Here is a 16,277-nt window from a genome sequence, read left to right as displayed (position 1 = left end):
TTTGGAAAGCTATATTAAGCATCAGATTGTCCCTAGGGGATTAAGGATTAATATCCATCCCTCTCCTAGGACTGCTTCTGAAACCTTTTTGACCTTGTGGCGAAAATAATCTATAGCCTCTTCCATAAGATTAATGACCCTCCTCTTAGAGGAGGAGAAAAAACTATTTGCTGAATCTACTACTGTCCTTAATACAGGTATTGATAACATCTTACGCCTTAAAAACGATCCTGACTTTGTCAGAAGGGAAGGATTATTACAAACCTCTATAGAAAGGTTTCAGAATAATTTGAAGGAGAGGAAACACTCCCAATTTATTAGGGATTTAGCAGAATTTAGGGAGGACAAGGTTTTCCAACCCCCCCCCCAGACAACCATCGTCAGTATCTTCTTCTGATCTTGATACATCGGATTCTGAAAGATCAAGGATAAGTACTAACCCCCCTGAGATAGCCAGTCGACCCCTATGGCCAGCTCCAAAAAAATAAAAAAAAAGGAGAGACGGACAGTTTGGTTATCATGGGCCACCTCGTGGGTCTTCTGGTCCATCTGGGTCTTTTTTGGAGCAGAGACACCTAGGAGGCTATTACCCACGTACAAGAGCGCATCAGGCCAGGGGAGGATTTTAAATCTTTCGGATGTCCCCCTTTCCAGTAATGATTACGCGATTCTATCAAAGGGTCTGGGATTTATTCCCTCAAACCGATATGATTGCTTCAGCTGGATAAAGGATCTGGAGTTATTTGGGCGAAAGCTGAAGTGGAAACTATTCTTTGAGCATAACACACGGGATCAGTGTAGGGCTTTGGGCATTCAGGAGGAGGATTTTGAGTGCTTTCAATCCCTCACTGATCTCCTCAAGGATAGCGCTAAAGGAAGGGGAGACGGTCCCTTCACTTGCCTGAAGAGGCCGAGTAAGAAATCTCCACCAGCCAACAACTGTACAAGTGTTGACATCTTTCTTAAGCTTGTGCAGGATGACTTGTTGAAAATTCCTCAATCATTCCTTGGTCATTCGAATCTTACGGAAGGGGAATCCCTGGCACTTGATCGGCTATCAAAAAACGATGGTCTCATTATAAAAAAGTCCGACAAAGGTGGGAATCTTGTGGTCCTAAGTCATTCAAAATATCTTGACATGTGCTACTCTCTATTGAAGGATAGGAAGACGTATGAAAGGTTACCTAGTGACCCAACAAAGATGTATGTAGATCTCCTTCTCCCCATACTTGATCGAGCTAAGGGTTCTGGCTTGATTTCAGATAATGAATATGAGTTTTTATCACCACAGAGTCCAGTGATCCCCGTCTTCTATGCACTTCCTAAAGTGCACAAGGGCCTAGAGCCACTTAAGGGCAGGCCTATTGTGGCAGGGATTAGCTCCTTGTCCCAAAATGTCGGGATCTATGTGGATAAAGTTCTACGCCCATTTGTTACTGCCCTCCCGTCATACGTCCGGGATACTCCTCATCTATTACAAATTCTTGAAGATGTAAGTGTGAGCCCAGAGACTATCTTGGCCTCCATCGACGTTGAGGCACTTTATAGCTCGATCCCCCATGAGCTAGGTATACAGGCGGTTAATTTTTTTCTGAGGACTAGAGCCGTCGAGTGTGCAAGGCACAGTAGATTCATTGAAGAATTGCTGTCCTTCACATTATATCATAATTATTTTTTATTTGATACCAAGTACTTCCACCAACTCAGGGGTACAGCTATGGGGAGCCCTTGTGCCCCCAGTTATGCTAATTTATTCCTGGGTTGGTGGGAGGAAATGGTAGTTTTTGGGGGGGAGGATGGGGAATCTCATCAATGTATCGGACTTTGGGTCCGATACATTGATGACATCCTCATCCTCTGGACAGGGTCCATTTTTGATTTTGAGGAATTTGTTGGGGGCCTCAACAATAATTCCTTAGGGCTTAGATTTACCTATACATGTGACCATAATTCAATTACCTTCCTGGATTTGGTAATAGTGAAGGATGGAAAGGGCAAGATCCAGACTCTTACACATCGAAAGCCTACGGCGACTAATTCTCTACTAAAATGGGATAGCCACCATCCTCTTTCTCTTAGAAGAGGTATACCAAAGGGGCAATTCCTGCGTATACGCAGGAATTGTTCCAGAGAGGATGATTTTGAAAAACAGGCAGCAGATCTCTTTGATCGCTTTCTGGAGCGTGGTTACCCTAGACGTATTTTACAGCAGTCTTATGCTTATGCCCAAAGTACCAAGAGACACTCGCTTATGACTCCGAGGATACGTGAGAATAACTCTAATATCACACGTATAATTGGTACTTTCGACACCCAATCTGATAGAGTGTTTTCGATAATTAAAAAACACTGGGGGATTTTAAGGGCTGACCCTGACCTTTCTAAACATATTTCAAAATTACCGTGTATTACATATAGGCGGGGACGTTCTTTGGGTGATAGGCTTACTCACAGCATGTACCAGGCACCTAGACCAGAAGGAACCTGGCTGGATAGAAAAATTGTCGGTATGTTCCATTGTGGTAATTGCAAGTATTGCGGATCAATGGAACAATGTAAGGGAATAAAGATTGCGGCTACTGGCAAAACATTCTATCTGCGTGATTTCAGTAACTGTAGGACCTCCGGAGTTGTCTATAGGGCATCTTGCACGTGTCCTATGGACTACGTCGGCAAGACCCTGAGAGAACTCCGGAGGAGAGTGGGGGAACATCTTTCCGATATTCGGAATAGACGAGATACACCAATCTCCCGCCACATGAATACGATCCATCGGGGTGATATAACTCATATTCATTTCTCTGTATTAGAGCTGGTAAAACCTAATCCTAGTGGTGGAGATTTTGATAGGCTTCTTCTGCAGAAGGAGTCAGCATGGATATTTAAATTGGGCTCCCTTACACCAGGGGGGCTTAATGAGCAGCTTATTTTTAGTTGCTTCCTCCCCACTTAGTATAGACAGGGTTTATACTGTTTTAAAAGTCCTATTATGCCTTATTCTGGAAGAATACTCACTTATTCTGTAAGGGGTTTTTCTATATTGATGGATATTATTATTATTATCTTTGTAATGTGCTTGCCCTAAGGGTTGCTGTGGAGAATATGCAATGTTTATTTATGTAAGCGATATAAGCCATATGTATGTTTTTCATACTCTATGACATCTTATTTAATCTAAGTTAATGTACTATCTTTCTTATACCTGGAGGCCTGTGGTGGTAGTTTTAATGGATGCGGTGCTTAATAATATATTCTTACACCGCTGCTTGAGTGATCTCCATCAGCGGCTGTGTAATTTATCTAAGTCCAAATTCTATGGCATTGCGCATGCGTGCCTATATTCCTTCTATTGGATCATGAGATATGGCTCTCTAAGGACGCTAGCGCTGCATCTATGGAGACCGCGCGCATGCGCGGTAGCTTCTGTTTCTCTTCCAGTATTTCTGACCCCTGTGAGTTTCCGTCCGGCGCGGGCGCAGAGCGCGCACGATACTGGGCATGCGCGGCCTGATCTTGGAGCGTATTAGCCTAGCTGGCCGACGGGTTTATTGGTCCTTATGGGCCCCCGTATGGCGCGTGCATGAAGCGCGCGTCATGTCGGGGGTGCGCACCGGATATTCCGATAGCGTCCGCCCTGCTGTGCCCCAGGTGTATTGAATGATGTATGGTATATATATACCACATATGGTAGTGCAGCTCCATGGCGATCACTTGGACTGTGGTGGTCATCTGCACAGTATTACCTGTACCACTGCTGATCCTGTTACCTGACGCCATGGACCTGCACACCTAATCTCCATATCATTCTGGGCAAGTACTAATCATCACTGTCTTCTTATTTTTTCAAGCCACTGTGATAATGTTTTCAAACTGTGCACCTATATGTATCTCTATGCTGATTAAATGTATTTAACCTCATAGCCTCCTGATGAACCACACTCTCCGTGTGGGGAAACGCGTCGAGGTGGAGTTACTGAGGTGGAATTTATGCATGACATGAAGGTGGATGGTTCACCTATAATATAAGGACTTCTGAAGAGCGACAGCATATAATTGCTTGGACCTTATGGACTGACATGCCCCAAACCTTTGGTGCTGAACAAATATTCTATTTACAGCCTATAAGATAAGTCCTATGCTCTAAGTTGACTGTGAACCATTTCTACCTTCTACACTGAATTGTCATTGGAAATGAATTATATGTACATGATCCTATGATCATATGTTTGATTTACACTGTGGTGTGGATTTTTTACTGTAATAAAAATTGTTTATATTGGGAATATTTGGTTACCTTGTTAAATTATAATATTCCCGGGACTTATTGATCCAATTTTCTATACTCATCTGACAAAAGAACCTGATTAATGATAAGAAAACATTTGCCACATTCTGAAAACAAGAATGGTTGCTCCGTTCTGTTGGTTTTCTGATGGTCGGCAAGACTTGATTTACCAGTTAAACATTTAAATTATTTACAGCATGAAAAAGGTTCCTTCCCTGTGCGGCTTCTTCACATGTTTAACAAGATCTGATTTCTAAGAAATACATTTTCCACATTCAGAACATAAAAATGGTTTATTTTGTGTGATGTTTTTGATGGTAAACAAGACCTGATTTCCTAGTAAAACATTTACCACATTCTAAGCATGAAAATGGCTTCTCCCTTGTGTGAGATCTTTGATGAACAACAAGGTGTGATTTCTGAATAAAACATTTCCCACACTCTGAACATGAATACGGCTTCTCCCTTGTGTGATTTTTCTGATGTCTAACAAGGTCTACTTTCTGAATAAAACATTTCCCACACTCTGAACATGAAAATGGCTTCTCCCCTGTGTGATTTTTCTGATGTCTAACAAGGTGTGATTTCTGAATAAAACATTTCCCACACTCTGAACATGAAAATGGCTTCTCCCCGGTGTGATTTTTCTGATGTCTAACAAGGTCTGATTTCTGAATAAAACATTTCCCACATTCTGAACATGAAAATGGCTTCTCTCCTGTGTGAGATCTATGATGCCAAACAAGATCTGATTTCCGAATAAAACATTTCCCACACTCTGAACATGAAAATGGCTTCTCCCCTGTGTGAATTTTCTGATGTTTAACAAGGTTTATTTTCTGAATAAAACATTTCCCACACTCTGAACATGAAAATGGCTTCTCCCCTGTGTGAATTTTCTGATGTCTAACAAGGTCTGCTGTCCGAATAAAACATTTCCCACACTCTGAACATGAAAATAGCTTCTCCCCTGTGTGAATTTTCTGATGTGTAACAAGGTTTATTTTCTGAATAAAACATTTCCCACATTCTGAACATGAAAATGGCTTCTCCCCTGTGTGAGATCTATGATGCCAAACAAGATCTGATTTCCAAATAAAACATTTCCCACACTCTGAACATGAAAATGGCTTCTCCCCTGTGTGAATTTTCTGATGTGTAACAAGGTTTATTTTCTGAATAAAACATTTCCCACACTCTGAACATGAAAATGGCTTCTCCCCTGTGTGAATTTTCTGATGTCTAACAAGGTCTGATTTACGTATAAAATATTTCCCACACTCTGAACATGAAAATGATTTCTCCCTTGTAGGGGCCGTTTCATGTTCCACATCCCTTCTGTAACTTTTATTTTGCATACAATTCTGTGATAAATCAGAATATTGGACTTGTTTGAAAAGATCAGATGATAGAGCTTTCCAAGGAAGGACTGGAGGTATATCTCGGACAGCAGCATGCTCTTCATATGTATCATGTGTGATACTTTCATCATCTGTTTTAAATTCTGAAGATATTAGAGGTCCACCTGAACTCCTGATACAGTCATCGGCTAAAAATAAACACAACATTATTTTTTATTATATAATTTTGAAAGTAGATTTGTTTTTTTTTAAATCAGAACATACGAAATTAAATTAGGAAACAAATTATTCTGAATCTGTTTTCCAATTTTGAAATCTTAAGCGGGCTTTACACGCTACAATATATCTAACGATGTCTCGGCAGGGTCACGTCGTAAGTGCCACACATCCGGCATCGTTAATGACGTAGTTGCGTGTGACACCTACGTGCGAAAAACCGTTGATCGCATACACGTCGTTCAATAGCTAAAAATTGAACGTCCGGTTGTTCAATGTTCCTGAGGCAGCACACATCGCTGTGTGTGACACCCCAGGAACGATGAACACATCTTACCTGCGGAAGGAAGGAGGTGGGCAGGATGTTTACGTCCCTCTCATCTCCGCCCCTCCGCTTCTATTGGCCGGCCGCTGTGTGACGTCGCTGTGCCGCCGAACATCCATCCCCCTTCAGGAAGTGGATGTTCGCCACCCACAGCGAGGTCGTATGGAAGGTAAGTATGTGTGATGGCGTTTAATCGTTTGTGCGACACCGGCAACATATTGCCCGTGCCGCACATACGATGGGGCATGTGCGATCGCATACGAGATCGCATATGTGATTGCAATGTGTAAAGGAGCCTTAAGAGTTACATCTTCGTTAACTCGGATCTCCCATTCCTAGCACCAGTTCTATGGAATGTGCTACAGTAAATAATCTAATTGATTGTTGCAATGTGACTGTAGGATAATGAGGGACAGGGGGCTCCTATACTTTCCCTCATGCTAGGAGACCTTAGGCTATCCCTACCCTCTGGATTCCCCCTGAACATGGAAGTATGGCAGGACTATGATGGAAATACAGATTAAGAGACAGATGGGAAAACCAAAATTCAGACACACTACAAACTCACAGAAATAAACAGTGAGAGACTAAGGAGAAAAGCAAGAGCAGAAAAGCAGAAACAAAAAAACAACAAGGGTTAACATCACAACTGCTCACAGCAATAATGCACGACAACCATCAGTTTGTATCACAACACCTCACCAGACCTGTATAGGTAAACTATAGCTGGCATTAATGGAATAGTCAAGCCAGCATATACAGAAGGGGAGCGAATGATACTGACTCCCCTACAGCATGTGATGAAAGACATTAACAAGGAGCCCAGCAGAGAATAAGTCTTGCTAGTCTAAAGCGGGCTTTACATGCTACAACAAATCTAACAATGTGTCGGCGGGGTCACGTCGTAAGTGATGCACACCCGGCATCATTAGTGTTGTTGCAGCATGTGACAGCTACGTGCGATTGTGATTGAATGTAAAACCGTTCATCACATACACGTCATTCATTTCCTTAAAATTGCACGTCGGGTTGTTCAATGTTCCCGAGGTACCACACATCGCAGTGTGTGACACCCCGGGAACGATGAACAGATCTTACCTGCGTCCCACGGCTCCCGCCGGCAATGCAGAAGGAAGAAGGTGGGCGGGATGTTTACATCCTGCTCATCTCCGCCCCTCCACTTCTATTGGCCGGCTTCCGCGTGACGTCGATGTGACGCCGAACGTCCCTCCAGTTCCAGGAAGTGGATGTTCGCCGCCCACATCGAGGTCGTATGGAAGGGTAAGTACGTGTGACGGCAAATAATCGTTTGTGCGACACGGTCAACAAACTGAACGTGACGCACATACGATGGGGGCGGGTACGATCGCATACGATATCGTATGTGATATCGTAAGGTGTAAAGCAGGCTTTACTAAGTATGTGGCATCTCCCTGCGCTGCTCACAGACATCAGAGAAGTTAGCAAGCAGAGTGCCAGAATCTGTAATTTCCACAGATCCTGATGCCGCCATGACAGTTGGCGATGCCTGCAAGCATCTCGTTGTGACATTGATCCACAACATAGACAATTTCAAAAAGGTTTTTTTTTCGAAGACGAAAATATAATAGAGACAAATGCCAAATATTTAATGGGCTTGTCCGGGACTATAACGCTGATGGCCTATCCTTAGGCTTTGTAACCAAAAAGGTAGCAGGGTCTTGCTGTCTGTGCAGATAAACATTAGGGCTCCAATTCATCAACACCGGTGATGTACAATGAAAATTGATGTCAGGGACTGAAGTGAGATTTCTGGCATAGGGAACATCGCAGTTTGTTATGAATTAGAGAAGCGGTGGTGTTAAAAAATATACTCTTAAATATATTTTTCTTCAAATACGTAAAGGCGCATGAATGAAAAGACCTCAAAAATGTAAAAATAAATGTATTTTATCTATTTAAAAATGGTTGCCAGGGTTCAGTTACAGAAAGGAAAAATAATATACTTTGATAGCTTACGCAAAGAGTTCATTTAGTCCATAATGATCAATGGGAAGTCTTTACCCATCTTTCTTTGATTCCTGAATGGCAAAGCAAGGGATGTCATCTCTTAGGCCGGACAACGTGTCTTCATCTTGCACAGGAGTCTTCTGACAGCAGGCAATGTGGAGGAGCGAGCCAGTAGCCCCCTCCATCGTGTATTATATACCAGCTGTTTAGTCCATATAGGGTGTTCTAGTGGAACATAGTTGAATATAGTTCCATATTACGTAACCTTCTGGAAGCTTCGGGAAGGATTTATATATATCCCTCCATGTCAGTACTCAAACATACTCAATATAAATATTTTAATACTTATTCCTTATAAAAACTTAATTAATAAACTATGCCCTCCAACATAAACAGAACTGTGAACTTATATATCCTTCTATAAAATATTTGATAACTAGATGTATTAATTTTAATGTTTTTACAGGTGGCATCACACCCTTCTTCTGGCCTAGCTCTGCCCATTTTTGCAAAGCTGGTTAAAATTGGTGTGAAACCTCCAAAATGTGCACAATTTATTTTTTGTACATTCATTTATTATTGACTGCAGAATGGCTATGATGTATCAATGTTTGGAATCAGCGGTACAAAAGGATGTAGATGAAATAGAGAATCATGACTGTAAGGCACTAGAGTGTTAATAAGTGCTGAGAAAACCGTGCAATGTAAAAAAAACCAACGGTTATCGTAATCAAAACAAACAAGAGACTATAACAATATAGCTCTGGAGTGCAGCCAGGCCAACCATCTTCGTCTTTATAAAATCCTTCCCCGGTCTTCTTTCCAAGCTTATTGAGCAATTCACTAGGGGCAAAAAGGGGGTTTTCAGGTTCCATCTGGTACCAAACATCAATGATGTATTTACTAGTGTCAAGACCAACATAATCCAAAAGCTCAAAAGGACCCATTGGGTAACAGGCTTCCAATTTCATTGCAACATCCATGTCTTCCTTAGATGCATGACCTCTTTCATGAAGATGCACGGATTCCATTAGGTATGGTACGAGAAGACGGTTAACAATGAACCCTGGGATGTTCTTATGTACCGCCCCAGCGCCAGCAGCCGGGCTGCTGCTCAGATCCGGATCTGCGGTGGCTCGAGCGGTCTTCGGACCTGAGAGAGGTTGCGCGGACACTCGAAATAAAAAGGGGGGTATTTACAGGGGATTTTGTGGTTAGAGTTCGTGACGCCACCCACGGTGTGTGGTAAGGTGGAGTACCACCACTGCTGTTGGGAGCGCAAAACCGAAATTCTGAGCACCGCTGCAGCAAGAAGGGAGCACGCTTGGATCCCATGCCCGATGGTGTTGCTTGTTAGCCTGTGACCTTTCCCTTGGCACCTTCTTTACTTGTTGGCCCCTGTAGTTTAAAACTAGTCGGGTCCCGCTCACCTGTATGGCTAACGGAGTGAGCTTGGTCTCAGGGTTCACGCATGGTATTTTCTGGACTGTGTATTGGGAAAGTCCTATCCCCCTCGTTGCGCTAGTAACCCGATTTTGGAGCGGGTGGAGAACGAATCATGAAGTCTTCGCCCTCGTTGGATAAATTACAAGGACGCTTGAAGCTACTTCCCGGCCTAGGGTCCAAGTACCCTGTCGTGCCCTGGCCCCTGCCCGGAGACGGTTCAAGGCCGCTGGCTGCCCTCCTCGGCAGTTCCGTGCCCCTTGACATGATCCCTTGCGACTGGGGTTCCAGCTCGTACCAGGCCCAGACCAACGTCTGCCACCTAGTACCGAGGAGCCCAGCTCCTAACCTGTGACCTCTCCTCTCAAGAGTCACTTCACAACTCCCCTCTCTTCACACTCCTGACCCTCCCAAACCAACCCCCCCCCCCAAGTAGGCAGCCTTATTCTCTTCAGGCTACCCAATGGCGTGTCTGGTGGGTGTGGTGGAGCGTGTTTCTAGGATTTTTGATTGGCTTGGCTCTTAGCAACACGAAAAGGTCAGGGACCCGTAACCAAGGAGGTGGATACTGTGCATAAGGGCAGACTGCACAATACCCTGTGACGACCTGATAGGCCAGGGCGTCACACTTACATGAAACAGGCATCTTTCCTAGTGTTTAACTGAAGTCCATGAGAGAGTCAGAAGTCGTTTGGCTATTCATTGGTGTTTTAATGAACTCCACCAGCTTCATCATTGGTACTGGATTAAAGAAATGCAGCCCTCCGAACTGATCCTGCCTAGTTGTGGAGTTGGCTATATCAGTTATTGCCAATAAGAATGTGTTGCTGGCAAATATGGTGTGTTCTGGTGCAAATCTGTCCAGTGTCTTGATTAGTGCATTTTTCACTTCCAAGTTTTCTATTATGGCTTCCACCACCAGATCATTGCTGTGCACCACGGCCGCTGGGTCTGTGCTTGTGCTGAAGTTTGAGAGGGTTTTGCTGATGAACTGTGAAGCAGCCTCAGGTTTGTCTGCAAACATCTTCTTAAGGCTGCTTTACACGTTACAATTTCACATGCGATCTCGTGTGCGATGTGACACGCCCCCATCGTATGTGCGGAACGTTCAATTTGTTGCCCGTGTCGCACAAACAATTAAACCCCGTCACACGTACCGTATTTTTCGCTTTATAAGACGCACTTTTGTTCCCCCAAATTTTGGGGGAAAGTAGGGGGTGCATCTTATAAGCCGAATATACGGGGGGGTGTATATATATATGTACACTGCAGGGTCCAGGGGAGGTGGGGGCGCTGTGCTGGGGGCAGGTGAACGCTGTGGCGGCAGCGTTTGATCTCCTGCTCCCGCTCATATAATATGCACAGCCGCTGTCCATCTCCGGTGGTGCTGAAATCGCACCGCAGTGTGGGGCTGGGGCAGCGGTGCATATTATATGTCTCTGCGCGCCCCTGTGATGGTACATGCCCCCCCTGTGTTAGATTTGGCCCCCAGGCTGCTGCTCATTCTAAAATAAAAAAGCTTTACTTACCTACTGCAGCGTTTCTCCCCATGTCCCTGCTTCCACTGTGATCAGGCACGCAGAGATCTCAGTCTGCTGTGCCGATCACATGACCGCACTGAGAACCAGGAAGTAAGGAAGAGAACCACGGAGGGAGACAGGAGGGAGATAAACGCTGCAGGAGGTAAGGAAAGAGGGTTTTATTTTACTATGGGCAGCAGCCTGGGGGCGATATCTAACACAGGGGGACTTGTGCGATCTATATAGGGGCCATGGGCAGCATTATGGGGGCGATATCTAACACAGGGGGACTTGTGCGATCTATATAGGGGCCATGGGCAGCACTATGGGGGCGATATCTAACACAGGGGGACTTGTGCGATCTATAGGGGCCATGGGCAGCAGCATGGGGGCGCTATCTAACACAGGGGAACGTGTGCAATTCATAGGGGACCATAGGCAGCACAGGGGAATGTATGCAATCCATAGGGGGCCATAGGCAGCACAGGGGAACGTGTGCAATCCATAGGGGACCATAGGCAGCACAGGGGAATGTATGCAATCCATAGGGGGCCATAGGCAGCACAGGGGAATGTATGCAATCCATAGGGGGCCATAGGCAGCACAGGGGAACGTGTGCCATCACAAGGGGGCTATATTCAATATAAGGGGGCCATATCCAGATTAAGGGGGCTAATTTTAGGATGGGTGGCTATGAGGGACATATACCCTATATGATTTGTTAGAGGGACACTGGCATTATAAGATAGACCCCATTTAACATTAAAAAAAAAATTCTCTTTTCCTTCACCAAATTTGGGGGTGCGTCTTATAATCAGGTGCGTCTTATAAAGCAAAAAATACGGTACTTACATTCCATACGACCTCGCTGTGGGTGGCGAAATCCACTTCCTGAAGGGGGATGGACGTTCGGCGTCACAGCGACGTCACACAGCGGCCGGCCAATAGAAGCAGAGGGGCGGAGATGAGCGGGACGTAAACATCCCGTCCACCTCCTTCCTTCCGCATTGCCGGCGGGATGCAGGTAAGATGTGTTCATCGTTCCTGAGGTGTCACACACAGCGATGTGTGCTGCCTCGGGAACATTGAACAACCGGACGTTCAATTTTTAGCTAATGAACGACGTGTATGCGATCAATGTTTTTTTGTACAATCCGAATCGCACATCGGTGTCACACGCAACAACGTCACTAACGATGCCGCATGTGCGTCACTTACGACGTGATCCCGCCAAAACATTATTAGATATATTGTAGCGTGTAAAGCCCGCTTAACCCCTTAACGACCGCGGGCCGTAAAATTACGTCCTAAATGACATAATCTTACTGCCCGCGGTCCTCCGGCGGCAGCATGCCGCGATCGGCACACATCTCAGCTGATTTTCACAGCTGAGATGTGTGCCTGCTAGGCACGAGCAGAATCGTTATCTGCTCGTGCCGATTAACCCCTTATAATGGCGCTGTCAATACATGACAGCGCCATTATAAGCGCAATCGCGGTAAAGTTTTACTTACCGCCGAAACCGGAAGTCACGTGACGCGATCACGTGACTCCCGATAGTTGCCATGGTAGTACAGGGTCATGTGATGACTCCTGTACTACACATGAATTGGTTTCACTTTCGCTGTGCCCGGAGCACAGCAAAAGAGAAAGACAGCGTATCTGCTGTTTACAGCCTTCCAGCTGTGATCAGCAGATACTGCAGAGCGATCGGAATGCTGATCGCAATAGCCCCCTAGGGGGACTAGTAAAATAAAAAAAAAAAGTAAAAAAATAAGTTTTAAAAAATTAAAAAAAAACAAAAAAACCTAAAAGTTCAAATCACCCCCCATTCGCCCCATTAAAAATTAAAGGGTTAAAAAAATAAAAAATATACACACATTTGGTATCGCCGCGTTCAGAAACGCCCGATCTATCAAAATATAAAATCAATTAATCTGATCAGTAAACGGCGTAGCGGCAAAAAAATTCCAAACGCCAAAACGACGTTTTTTTGTCGCCACAACTTTTGCGCAAAATGCAATAAGAGGCGATCAAAACGTAGCCTCTGCGCAAAAATGGTACCGTTAAAAACGTCAGCTCGAGACGGAAAAAATAAGCCGTCATTGAGCCTAAGATCCCGAAAAATGAGAACGCTACGGGTCACGGAATATGGCGTAAAACGTGCGCCACTTTTTTCGGACAAACTTCCGATTTTTTTTTAACCCCTTATATAAAAGTAAACCTATACATGTTTGGTGTCTACGAACTCGCACTGACCTGAGGCATCACACCCACACATCAGTTTTACCATATAGTGAACACAGTGAATAAAATATCTCAAAAACCATAGTGCTATCGCACTTTTTTTGCAATTTTTCAGCATTTGGAATTTTTTTGCCATTTTCTAGTACATAATATGGTAAAACTGATGGTTTCATTTAAAAGTACAGCTCGTTCCGCAAAAAATGAGCCCTCACATGACCATATTGACTGAAAAATAAAAAAGTTACGTCTCTCAGAAAAAGAATGGCGAAAAAAAAAAACGGAAAGCGAAAAATCGGCCGGTCGTGAAAGGGTTAAAGCAATCATTTCATTAGATAATTTTTGGTAGTTTAAAAATTTGGTATTTCAGTGTGCGGTTGTAACTTTATTTTTTCTATTATCTAACTATCTACACACACACACACACACACACACACACACACACCAGCCTGTCTCCTCTTCAGCTTTAGACTCCTGCAATTAAGAGACCTTTGGTCACATGACATGATGTGAAAAAGGTTCTTAAGCAGTCCTATAATCGGTATATAAACACTGGGGTCGCTAGAAAAATGGGGGCCCTGTGAAATTGCCCAGTTTGCTCTCCCTTTCCCCTAATACAAGTCCTGCATTACAGCCTGTCTTCTGTTCAATTCTTTGAGACTCCTGCAATTAAGAGACTGAATAGGATAACTGAAGTGAGCACTAACATATATATATGAGTGCAAGCCAAAAAATACATACTATATAAGAATAAGGCTGCACATCAAACTTTGATGTGCAGCCTTATTCCTGCAATTAAGAGACCTTTGGTTACATCATGTCACATGACTTCATCAAAGGTCTTTAAACAATCAACCTTAGAATACAACTGATGGGGTCCCTAAAGGCCCCGTCACACGCTACGATATAGCTTAACGATATGTCGGCGGGGTCACGGAATTTGTGACGCACATCCGGCATTGTTAGAGATGTCGTAGCGTGTGACATCTCCGAACGACTGTTAACGAGCAAAAGTACTCACCTTATCGTTGCTCGTTGACACATCGTTCATTTCCATAATGTCGTTCCTCCTTCTGTGCGCCGGTTGTTCATCGTTCCCGAGGCAGCACACATCACTACATGTGACACCTTGGGAACGACGAACACAGCTTACCTGCGTCCCGCCGGCAATGCGGGTGGAAGGAGGTGGGCGGGATGTTACGTCCCACTCATCTCCGCCCCTCCGATTCTATTGGGCGGTCGCTGTGTGACGTCGCTGTGACGCCGAACGTCCCTCCCCCTTCAGGAAGAGGATGTTCGCCGCCCACAGCGACGTCGTCCGGGAGGTAAGTACGTATGACAGGGGTTCACGACATTGTGCTCCACGGGCAACGAATTGTCCGTGACGCACAAACGACGGGGGCGGGTGCGATCACTCATGCAATCGCACGATATATCGACACGTGTGACGGGGCCTTAAGAGCGTGGGGTTCCTGAGAAATTGCACAGTTGCAACGTTGGCCCTTACTGTAACTAGGGCTTATTTTTAGGGTAAGGCTATGTGCGCACGTTGCGTACTAGCCCTGCAGAAATTTCTGCAGCGATCTGAAGAGCACACGTGCGCTTCAAATCGCTGCAGAAAATGTCCGTAGAGAATAAAAAAAAAAGCCGATTCCATGCGCTCTGCCTGCAGCTCCTGCCATAGACAGAGCAGGGGCTGCCGGCAAAGCGCACGGAAGAAGTGACATGTCACTTCTTAGAACGCAGCGCTTCGGGCAGCAGCCGAAGCGCTGCGCTCTAAGACGCCACGTGCGCACGGCCCCTGCACAATCTCCATAGACTGTGCAGGGGACGCAGGACGCATGCAGTTACGCTGCGCTACAAAGGGCAGCATAACTGCATGTTTTTACGCAACGTGCGCACATAGCCTAATGGCGTATTCGTGAACCCTCTGCAGGTCTTTGAGTTGCCATCATAATGACATAGAGAAGACACTAGAAACAAACAGCAGAAGAAGCAGAAGCAAAGAAAATACAGCTGAAAAAACCAGAGCAGAAAGTCTAAAAATGTAAACACAAAATTAGTGCAGAAAATACATGAGTAGATATCTCTTACTGGATAGAGCTGGAGGAAACACATCCTGAGGAACATCGGGAGCTTCTTGTTTACAGTCCTGTGGGAGAAGAGGACGGGGACATCTCTCTGGTGTTGTCCTCTTACTGGATAGACCTGGAGGAGACACATACAGGGACTGAATTCATTCCTTACATACAGATAATTATAGGCCGTGTGTATTTAGTCCTGTCTATTACCTGGTGATGTGAGGGGCTCGGGAACCTCCATCATGATGTCCTTGTACAGATCTTTGTGTCCTTCTAAATACTCCCACTCCTCCATGGAGAAATAGACGGTGACGTCCTGACACCTTATAAGAACCTGACACATACAATGATACCGTCACCCCCGATCCCTTCATAGCGTTACTGTATAATGTCCCAGCATTCCCAGCAGTGTCACCTCTCCAGTCAGCAGCTCAATCATCTTGTAGGTGAGTTCTAGGATCTTCTGGTCATTGATGTCCTCATATATTGGGGGGTGACGTGGAGGCCCCGTGATTGGGCTCAGGGGTCTTCCCCATCCCTCAGACACAGGGGCCTGACAGCGCTCACTAGAGATCTTCTTCACTACTGTGTAATCCTGGTTATGGAGAGACACAGTAATAAATCTCACTCCAGACATTTCCAGAGTCCTCACCTCTCCAGTTCTGTCCATCTGTTATTCCCATAGATAAGAATGATGTAATGTGACGTCATCAGAATCTCTCACCTCTCCAGTAAGCCGGAAGAGGATCTCTAGGGTGAGGTGTAATATCCTCTCCGCCATCTTGTCCCTGTCCATATCCATCCTTGATGGGG

At 44.9% G+C, this 16,277-nt stretch overlaps 1 protein-coding gene across 1 annotated transcript in view; it reads right to left on the bottom strand.

Annotated features, from left to right (window-relative positions):
* LOC142258834 (uncharacterized) overlaps positions 1-9,207 on the bottom strand; it is a 65,730-nt gene extending 56,523 nt beyond the window's left edge. The window contains exons 1-2 of the mRNA XM_075331417.1: positions 8,961-9,207; positions 4,742-5,834 (exon numbers count right to left, since the gene is read on the bottom strand). Of these exons, the coding sequence (XP_075187532.1) occupies positions 4,742-5,834; positions 8,961-9,207 (1,340 nt within the window). The remainder of the gene's footprint in view (positions 1-4,741; positions 5,835-8,960) is intronic.
* Positions 9,208-16,277: the final 7,070 nt, after the last annotated feature.

This window comes from Anomaloglossus baeobatrachus (assembly GCF_048569485.1).
Source record: "Anomaloglossus baeobatrachus isolate aAnoBae1 chromosome 5 unlocalized genomic scaffold, aAnoBae1.hap1 SUPER_5_unloc_13, whole genome shotgun sequence".
Classification (NCBI taxonomy): Eukaryota; Metazoa; Chordata; class Amphibia; order Anura; family Aromobatidae; genus Anomaloglossus; species Anomaloglossus baeobatrachus.
This window is presented reverse-complemented; position numbering and strand designations above follow the sequence as displayed.